Below are 10794 nucleotides of genomic sequence, written 5' to 3'. Positions count from 1 at the left end.
TATTACTTTATGTTGACAATATACATGAGATATACATGTTATAAGTTGAAAGCAACCGCTGAAACTTAATCTTCCTTTGTGTTGCTTCAACACCTTTACTTTGATTTATTGCTTTATGAGTTAACTCTTATGCAAGACTTATTGATGCTTGTCTTGAAGTACTATTCATGAAAAGTCTTTGCTTTATGATTCAGTTGTTTACTCATGTCATTACCATTGTTTTGATCGCTGCATTCATTACATATGTTTACAAATAGTATGATCAAGATTATGATGGCATGTCACTTCAGAAATTATCTTTGTTATCGTTTTACCTGCCACTACTAGGAAAAGGCCTAGCCGTAAGATGGGTGTTAGTGGCGCACCATTGTTAAACGTAGAGATCTACTAGGATAATCTTTGTGCCAGGATGAACAAGATGCAGGGGTAGTTACCTTCTCCCTTGGAGGCACACGAGCCTCCCGACGTCGACATGGTTACGTCGGCGTGGGTGAGCGGAGACGACGGTGTAGCTTCCCGTCGGCACAGCCTAACCCTAGATTGGATTGGTATGTCGGCGGGGCGTACAACAAACACGGTGAACCTCGTACTGCGAACCGCCGGCCCCCACCTCTCTTTATAGCGTTGACGACAGGTTCCCACCAACCATAACGGGTTGGGCGTCCCCGACCAGGGCGCCGGTCAAAGGGGCCCGTTGGGCCATTGGGCCCATGAGGGAGAGAGATCAATCTAACAAGTTTCCAGTGGCCGTCTTGACAGTTGACACCTAGTTTTATACCTGTGTTGTTTCTGTCCATATGTGAGTTGAAAAACTAGGCAGAAATAAATGGCTTGGTTGTACTGCAACTGTAGTAAATGACAACACTAAGTTTGCACTGATTTCAGGAAGGGCCGGGCTTCCTCCCCGTCGTGGGCAGCCAACCGGCGCGGTAGCTTGACCCGGGCCAATTCAGCCCGGGTTTTCCTGGCAGGGAAAGGTCGCGGAACCTCTAGGAAATGGCTGGAACCAGACGAGCCCTGGGCCGGAGGGTGGGTTCGTGGGCCTAGGGTTAAACCCCAACGACAGCGAGCCCCTCAGCCCGCTTGCTGCCGCGCCTCGGGACGACCAACCGGGCAGGCAGGGGAACCAAACCAACAAACTATTCCTAGATCCACTCTCCCCACGCCCACACTTTGCTCTGCTCGCCTGCTGGGCAATGCGGTGAAGAGAGGAGCTGTCCAGAGGGAGGTCCGCAGCGGAGTCGGAGATGGGGTGCGCGCAGTCGCGGATCGAGTACGAGGAGGAGGCGGTGGCGCGATGCAAGGAGCGCCGCCAGTTCATGAAGGCCGCCGTGGCGTGCCGCAACGCCTTCGCCGCCGCGCACTCCGCCTACGCCTACTCCCTGCGGGAGACCGGCGCCGCGCTCTCCGACCCCGCACACTGGGAGGGGGTGTCGCCGCCGATAGACGAGGAAATGCCGCCGCCGCCGCCGCCGCCGCCGCTGCCCGAGTTCTCGCCGTTGCCGGGGAAGATCCACCGCTCCATGAGCATGCCCATGCCGCCCAAGGCCGAGGCCTGGGGCCCCGCCGCCATGCTCCACAGCGACTCCATCCGCGAGGAGGACGAGTTAGAAGACGAAGACGCCACCGACGACGACGACTCCCAACTCGACAACCGGCGGCGCCACCGCCACCATGCGCAGCCCGCGTCATCACCACCTCCCCCAGAAACTCCCATAACCCCCCAGCCACCACCCCCTCCCCCGCTTGACCCCAAGGCCACCGAGGACGACGAGATCGTCCCAGACCCCGAGGACGGCAACTACGTCCCCGCCTCCCCTCCTCCTCCCCCTCCACCAGCACCCATACCATCCTCCTCATACGACGACGAGGAGGAGCCGCGCACGCCGGAGATGCCCACGCTGCCCCCATCCCTCCCGCCCAAGCACCCCAAGAAGAAGAAGGGCCGCGTTGATCTCCTTGGGGTGCTCAAGGAGATCGACGACAGCTTCCTCAGGGCGTCCGAGAGCGCCAAGGAGGTCTCCACTCTGCTCGAGGCCAACATGATGCACTACCACTCCAATTTCGCCAACAACGCCAAGGGTCAAGGTCAGTACTAGCTCCATATTCTCCTTCCTAGCTGCAATTTTGGATGTCTTCTTAGGCTTAATTTGTGCTTGTTGTTGTGATCTTGTCATAAACATTTTTTCATCTTTTGCGTTGATGGCGATGTGATGGATTCCTTGGTAGTGAGAGACGTCCAAAACAACACATGCTGGGGTGGGGTTGCTACAGAAGTAGATTGAGCTGTCCATGTCCACACCCACTATCCCATTCTCCCAGCCGGTAACATGCCGATGCCCGGCTTGTTCTTGTAGTTGCTAGCTAGCTATAGATAAAATTGTTCCTTTTAGGAGCTGGTAAAAGTGGTTCTCGGCACAATTATTGGTCTGTATGGCATGATTCTTTATTTTGACTATAAATGTACGGATATATCTTTCTGAGTAGTGCTTGTATGGGTCAAAATGCACCCATTGGATTACACTCTTAACGCCATCTGTGACATCCATATGCCATTCAAAGATATGACCTATTCAACTTAAACTTTGAAGTGTTCTTTATATTAGCATCGCAGCTTTGGTAAGGATTCAGTTTGTATAATATGGAAAATGCGCCGACAGTAACAAAAATAGAAAGTCAAGTGATTACCTGCTAGAAATTAACAACAGGAGAAGGCAACAAGAGTAATGCAGGAAACTGGAACTTTTCCTTGTCTAATGCTCAAGAAAGCCTGGTCTTTGCCCTGTCTTGGTCTATTTTCTGTTTCATATCCAGCATTGTATTTCTGAATGATGAATATCAGATGTATTACCATTGAAGAATCATGAGTGGTATGAACCATTTTTTTTTTGTCTTAGCCTTAGCACGTCAAATTTATTTGGACTTTCTAATTTTTAGTTGGGGATGGGAAAACTATTTACTTTAGCAATTCAGCATGCAAACATTCAGCATTGAGGACTAGTGGTTTGAACTTGACATTTCAAAGGTACATGTTATTGTGTTAGCGATGCATATGTCCTTAGTAATCTGCATAGGACCCTATCTTTGCCCTCTATTAGGTTCACACCGGCAGACAGAAATTTTTTGTGCGCTCACTGAACACAATAGTTAGCTCCTGTTAATGCTAATATCCTGCCAGCATCTCCTTCCATAGTTCTGTTACATTAGGAGCACACAGCTGACGCTTTCTTGTTTCTTCTTTTACATCTAACATAAGCAACTATATTAGAGATCCTAATCTAATTGTTCTGCACTGTTCCTTCAGTCCCAGCGCCAAAACTATATGTACGCGAACATGAAAATTGTGATGAGGGCTAGAGATTGTGGAGCCACCGGTTGGATGCTCGTTTGTTGCTAAGCTAAAAAAAAACCCTCCAACACACGATTCCCGCCATTAGGCTTGCCTTTTCTTTTGTGCTGAACAGAGCATTGCCCCATCCTGCATCGAGCCCTTGTCGCCGTAGTCGTTGCCCTTGACCTTGCTGTCATGCTTGACCACGACGACCAGACATGCTGTCCTAAGTTAGCTTGGTCCTAACATCTAAATTGAGTCCCATTTGACTGTGCACTGGACTCACTTGAGAGTGACAGGCAGGGTTAGCTTGGTTCTTCTGCTATACCCTGCAGCCTCGTACAGTGGTGGTGAATAGTGAAAAGTGAGAGGATGTGGAGGGGGGACATGGGGACCCATGTAAAATAATTTTAAGGCGGATGCTGAGGAATTGCTAGGATCAGAATCAAGATCAATAGGAGTTAATCGGTTGGTTAGAGAGGTGGTTTTATTCAAGCACTGACCATGTGAGTCAGTGTTTTTAATGCAAATTTGACCTAAGCGAAGAGACAATAAGGAAAAAGAATTTTGCTGTTCTCTGTTGCTAGAATAGATCAATAGACTAAACTAGGTGGCAATGTATGCGAATTTCAAACTATGTCTGTTCTCATGTTTAGTTTCATGCACACATTCCCGTATATGCTGATTAATTTCTTTGAAGTGTGCTACTGAATAGGAGTGCTTAAATTATTTCAGTGGAATGCACATAATTTGGTTTGGTTAACAATAACACTGTTAGCCCTGTCCATTCTTGGTATGTCATGAGCTGTTAAGTTACTTTGTCCATTGGATGTCATTCTAATGTGACAAAGTTTTCTGCAATTATTAAAACGATTTTAATAGCTATTTCTTGAACTTATTTTTAATTGTGGTTATTATATTTGACAGGGCATATAACATGGAAGAGATCGTTCAGCGGCTTGCAAAATGGTGATGACGGGAAGGATGATTTTGAAAATGATCCATCGGAGACTCTGGTAACTGTCGTAGATAAAATTTTAGCCTGGGAGAAAAAGCTGTATCATGAAGTGAAGGTGCATTTCATTCCTGTAGTCCATCATGACTGTCTTTTGCTTATTACTGATTTGAACTTATTAATTCTGAGATTCTAATTAGTTTATGATGATTCTGAATTCGTACCGAAAGAAAACACCTTTGGAAGCTGAGATGATTCTCTTTATCTTTCTGAAGAGACAAAATAACTGCCACCTTCTACATCAAATAACACCCATTATTCCACATCAACCAACATACTAGATGGTAGTTTTTTTTTTGAAGAGACATTCTGAATTTTGTGCTCTTTAGTCTGTACCAGAGTAGGAAACGGACATACCAGAGATGTTGATGTCTTGGCAGTGTGCTGTTTTTTTATAGTCTTCATTTGCCAAGTTACCAAGTACAAACATATTTTTTTAGGAGCACCAATCATGTTAGCAGTAACTTATTATACACCGATGGGGCATCGAAATTATTTTTACATGTCTATCTTGTGTTACGTGCAATTTAAACTTGCTGTAATGTGATTATTTTGTTAGTAGAAGCCTATATTTTTTTGGCAAATGAAGCCTATACTGTTTGAACCATAATGTCGTTAGTTTAGCTTCCGTAGCAATTATTCTGATAATGACATGGACCAGGTGAAGTTGTTGAAAATCCTAGTTTTTCACTTTTTCAGAAATGGGAACACAACGAATGTTATTCGCAAAAAAAAAAAACAACAAATGTGGCAATAACAACACATCAAATTTGGCAATAACCTGCCCGTTCGTGCGAGAAATCTTTCTGAATGAAAACAGGCTTGAACTGCAAATCAGCTAAAGATCAATCAAGTACTGAATCAATTCACATTGTTTATGTTGAATTTTGCTCCCATTTCTTACCTGCCACCCTCTGATACACCTTATATGTCTCAATTACACAGGCTGGTGAGATTATGAAGCTTGAGTATCAGCGGAAGGTTGCTTCATTAAATAGACAAAAGAAAAACAATGCTGCTATTGATGTTCAGGAGAAAACTAAAGCTGCTGTAACCCATTTGCATACAAGATACATAGTTGATATGCAACCAATGTATTCAACTGTGTCAGAGATCCAGCATCTCCGTGATAATCAACTTTATCAAAAACTTTTGGATCTTGCTGACAGGTAAAATTAGATGAACGTTGTTTGTTTGTTGCTCATCAGGATGCTACTGTCTTTCCATATATGGATTTAGAACCATAATGGATTTGCTCTACGAACTTGCCCACCTTATCAATTCTGCTAATACTGCTTCATGCATGTTGAAAAGTGCACCTAAAGGCTGTTCTCTTCTATAACCTTTCCCTAGTACTACAGTCAGTGAGTATAGTTGATCTATAGCAGGGGCATCAACAGTACTTTCCTGTTTAGTATGGTTATAATATTTGTCATCACAGATTTGATTTTTTTTGGTTTATTTTCTTGTAATAAGCTGAATAATGAGATCTGGTACACACAATACAAAACTCTAAAATCTTTATTTGGTACTCGTCTTTTCAGGATGGCAAAAATGTGGGAAGACATGCACATGCATCATGCAAACCAGCTGAAAACTGTGTTAGATCTCAAGTTAGCTGACATTTCTGATTCCAATATCGAAACAAGTGCACATCACCACAGCCACATGCACCAGCTGCGTGATATTGTAGAGAAGTGGAACTTACATTTCAGTGATCTCATTAGCTACCAGAAAGAGTACATAAATGCTCTCTACAGCTGGTTAAAATTGAACACTATACCTATAGAGATCAGCTTAGAGGAGAAAGTAGCATCGCCACCAAGGATGCAGCAACCTCCTGTTAAAGCTCTTCTCCAATTTTGGAATGAGCATCTAGCCAAGCTACCCGTTGATCTTGCCAGACATGCCATCATTAGCTTTCGGGCAGTCCTGGACACCATATTAAGTGTCCAAGACAAGGAGTTGAAACAGAAGGAGTACTGTAACCAACTTCACAAGGAATACGCGCGGAAAGCTCAGGCATTCGAGGACTGGTATCACAAGCATGGACAGGGCAGAACTTTTGAATTTCCAGAGAGCGGTGAGGGGACGAGCCAAAAGGATGCAATTTCGGAGAAGAGATTCGCTGTAGAGAGCCTAAAAAACAAGCTGGATGATGAGGTTGAAGTCCATAATAAGTTGTCCAAGCAAGTCAGGGTGAAATCTCTTTCCATCCTGAAAGCACACCTGCCAGAGCTGTTCCGTGCTCTGACTGACTTTTCTAGTGCTTCTTTCGACATGCACTCGCAGCTAAGATTGTTGTCACTCATGCAGGATCAGGGTAGTCATAACTAGCTCATGAACATGTACAGGAGTTAGGCCTTGAAATGTTGTAACGTTTGTATTGTCTCCCTAGCCTTTTTGCGGTATGTGTAGTAGATCTTTAGATGAGAACAGTTAAGCATGGTGACCGTTTTGTTATTTGAATTATCATGGGGAGCGAGCTTCCAGAATCATTCTGGTGCTGGACGACTCATGCTAAGTTGCATGTGAAAGATGGAACTATTCTGCCAATTGGTTGTTGACATATTATCCAAAGTTAGCTGGGCACATGGCTGAGGTAAATTCAGTTTCCAGTATACTATTGGCAGATATGAATAGAAGGCCCTTGCCGCCGGTGGAGTACTGCAACGACGTGAGAGACAATAGCTGGGTTTCGCCGACGTCGCTCATGCCGAAGGTGACGCTGATGGAGCGAGGAAATCAAATGCATAAGTAAAACCCACCCTTCAGGCTTAAAAAGGCTTGGAAGAACTTCCACCAGAAGCTTTGCCTTCATGCTTTAGAGTTCATCCTTCGAACGTATCATTCACACGCTTCTACTCAATCATGCAAGCAGCATAGGGCGCGTTTGGTTGCCAGGGCCGAAAACCCGCATGCCTGCGCCAGCGAGATGAGAGGCATTGCGCGTCGCGAGGCGGGCCATGGGATACTTTTGGCGGGTCGTTTGGTAGCCTGTGCAGCCTTTTACGCACCGGAGAAGGAACCCAGACCCCATCGTTTGGTTGCCCGTTTCCAGCCCATTCTTCCCAGGTCGTGCAGCCCACATCCTATTTGGTTGCAGATAGCTCAGTGCTGTGGTAACCCCTTCACTTAGAGTGGTGAGGTTACCGAGTACTGAATAACATCACATATGAGATTCAGTTCATCAGAAAAGATGCTGGTAATACACATCAACTAGTACTTAGTGGGAGATGCATCACGAACGAAGCAACTACTTCGTGATGCATCACATGTTCGTCACGAGGGGTTAGTATATACCATCTCGAAGAAGTTTATCATTACAAACCGGGGATCAGGTTGTACCAAGTCCTAGCTAATGGAGGGATACAAGATCACCTCCCAAAATTAGCAGATCATGAGAAGGAAGTAGAAGCACTAGGCAGGAAACTGGTTGCAGAGCCAGGTCCTAAGCCAGCTCCTCCTCTCCGGTGGCTGCAGCTTACGGTAGACGGCATACTCGACTTCATTGTCTGCAATGAAGTCGATAGCCCTGACCAGCAAGTTAGGCTGGAACAGCTGCACCTTGCAGACGAACCGAGGAGTGAAGATCGTCTTCATCTGAGCGTAGTTGGTGATCGGGGTGCCGACGCATCGACGATGCTTCGGCACCGCTGCAATCGACAAGGAACACCTGTTAGTGCGGACGACATTGACATGTATATACTTTCAGATCTATGCAGGAGCTCAATGAGGATTCGTACCATGATGTACTCGTCCGCCGCCCCTTCATCACCGCCGTAGAAGCAACAACCATCTTCGCTTCAGTCCAGAATGCGATCGGATTTCATCTTCATGATGACGCTCCACTTTGTCCTCCAATGGTTGTACACCTGAAGAGTGGTGACATGTACGCCGGCGAATGCAAGAACATCCGCGGCTACCTTCTTCATTTGTTGCTCCTTGAATCCCATGTTGAAGCAGACACCGCTACGGACGAGCTGAACCAACCGATTTAGCATAAAATCTGATAGCTCAGGTTTCCAAACCATGGCTGGTTTGTGTAAGCCCCAGGAGTAGGGAACGTAAGAGCGCGCAGGTATGAGGAGTTTTTGTGTATGAGGTCACTACAAGGGACCATGAGGTCGCCTCGCATTCCCAAGCTTATGGGTAGGCCAAGCAAAGCTCGACACGCCCATACACAATACCGACCTCATAGGCTCACGATTAGTCCCAGGCCTGAGTGCTTCACCTTCCTGTGCACTTCAATCAAACACGCACGGTGCACAGGGTACAAGGGTGAAATACAGTACATATAGTATCACAACAATAACATCTATGACACAAAAGATGGAAATAAGTTTATATAGCAACGCTCTAATGAGCAAGATAGCAAATGACACTCATAGGATACATATCCCAACAATACATCATACATCATGCGGAAGTGAATATAGAGTCTGAGTACAGACAAGATGCAAATGGGCATAAGATGCCAAGAACATAAATCAGACGATGCCCATATCCACGGATCTCGTGTCGCTCGCTAAGGAACTCTCACTGCGGACCGGAAACATCCTCATCATCGTACTCCACGTAGTATCCTCCTGTCGGATACTCGCAAGGAAACGTACCTGCAAGTCGGGCCAACGATTGCCGAAAGATAGATAGAAAGCAGAGCGTGAGTACCAAAGCACGTGTACTCAGCGAGACTAGAACTAGGCTATGCTCGCCGGGCTATATGGTGGGTTTAGCGGCAACAAAACTTGTACTAATACTTATAGAGGCACGCTACAACTTCCTTCTATTTAGAGAAGGTAAGAGAGCGCATAAAGGATCCAACTATATACTACAACAAGCATAACCCTGCCAAATACACATATCCCCTTCAACAATTGCGAAGAGACAATGTAAAAGACACTCAACGGTTGACAAGTTTTATTAGATATTGGTTGTAGTAATGCTATATTACTACGCAAGTTATTAGCAAATTATTAGCATCAAGTATAAGGTGTAAGTTGTTCTATGATCAAGCCATACAATTCCAAGTCGTCCATAACCGCGGACACGGCTTATCGATAAGATGTACACCCTGCAGAGGTTGCCCAAATGTAACCATACGCACGCTCGACCCTGGTGTCAAAACCAGAGGCTCACGACAAGACCATTCCCAAAGCTACAAGCGAGTTTATTGGGAGCCACCCAACTAAGCTACCCGTGACGAAGTTCGGCCGTACTCCGATACGGACCCAGAAGTTTGTGCCAATGGCTAAGCTAAGTGTGAACAACCTGCCTTCGCTAATCGTTCCACGAGAGATGCAGTACAGTACATAATATAAACACCCGAAGGCAACAGGAAGTAAATCGTGCATATCGTACATATGAGCAAATAAGACCAAGGTTGTGGCTCCCGCTACTCGAGGTAAGGTAGTAGGTGATGGAGGTCCCACTCCCCCACGTACGGGTAGAGCGCTCAGTCTCGGAATAGATAACAAGAACTCGGGGTCCTAGGGGACACAAGTGGTTGACAAAGGTGTCATCCACTAATGCCTCTGCATTAATAGTTATCCCACCTCAATTTTATTTGCAAAAACATCATGATTAACTTTCCCAAGATTATCCATAGGTAAGACATGTAACCACCCCAACTTATCCCGATAACATATCGAGATAAAACAACAAGACCCTAAGCACGCCTACGACTCGCAAGGCTTATCAAACAACAAACAACAGTTGATAGGTAATGGAATGGAAACACGGCTCAATATGGTAAACAAGTGGAATAGGACACGTGACCCGAAAGAATCGCAATATAGGGTAGCAGTAGATAGCAAGAGCTGAAATGTAAAATAGGTGAAGGGGGGAGGGCTCGCCTGCAGGATCAGCGGTAGTGGCACAAGCGATATCCTCCTCGGGGTAGCACGCAAACTCCTCGTGGCACTCCTCGGTACCGGCGTCTATCGCGAAGAAGCAAATCACATACAAAGAAATAAAGTGCGCAAATCAATACAAGAAGTGCAATGCGCAATATGATGCATGGCATGTGATATGCAAAGGGGTTCATGCTTGGCAAATTAAGTGGGGCATCTAAATAGCAAGATATAAGAGTAAACCCTTACATAACATTTAATTTTATTAGTAGTTTTCATTTGGCCGGGACATAGAATGGTATATGATGCATGCCAATTTAATATTTGGATTCCTCATATTTTCTGATACAAATAGACATAAATTTTGTTGCATTCGGAATTGTAGAAGTTGAGATATGGAATTTCCAAGTTTCAATGATTATGCACATTTTGATAATCCGAAATACAAGACAGAAGTAAGAAAAAGGGGTTTTCTTTCAAAACAGAGGCTACAGGAAATTGATCCCTGGACATCGTGATGTAGACACAGGAAGTAACCAAACATTCTGGTTTAGGTTTTGAAAAACTACAGAGCCCAGACGTACTGAAGCAACACT

At 45.4% G+C, this 10794-nt stretch overlaps 1 protein-coding gene across 1 annotated transcript; it reads left to right on the top strand.

The window, feature by feature from the left end:
• The first annotated feature begins 1164 nt into the window (after window positions 1-1164).
• On the top strand, window positions 1165-6827 carry LOC124684036 (nitrate regulatory gene2 protein-like). The gene is made up of 5 exons (XM_047218444.1): window positions 1165-2092; window positions 3045-3061; window positions 4259-4404; window positions 5292-5515; window positions 5891-6827. Exons 1-5 carry the CDS (start codon window positions 1248-1250, stop codon window positions 6681-6683), a joined length of 2025 nt encoding a protein of 674 aa, XP_047074400.1. The 5' UTR covers window positions 1165-1247; the 3' UTR covers window positions 6684-6827.
• Window positions 6828-10794: the final 3967 nt, after the last annotated feature.

This window comes from Lolium rigidum, chromosome 1 (genome assembly GCF_022539505.1).
Source record: "Lolium rigidum isolate FL_2022 chromosome 1, APGP_CSIRO_Lrig_0.1, whole genome shotgun sequence".
NCBI lineage: Eukaryota > Viridiplantae > Streptophyta > Magnoliopsida > Poales > Poaceae > Lolium > Lolium rigidum.
The sequence above is the reverse complement of the archived record's forward strand: the minus strand, read 5'-3'. Positions and strand labels throughout refer to the sequence as shown.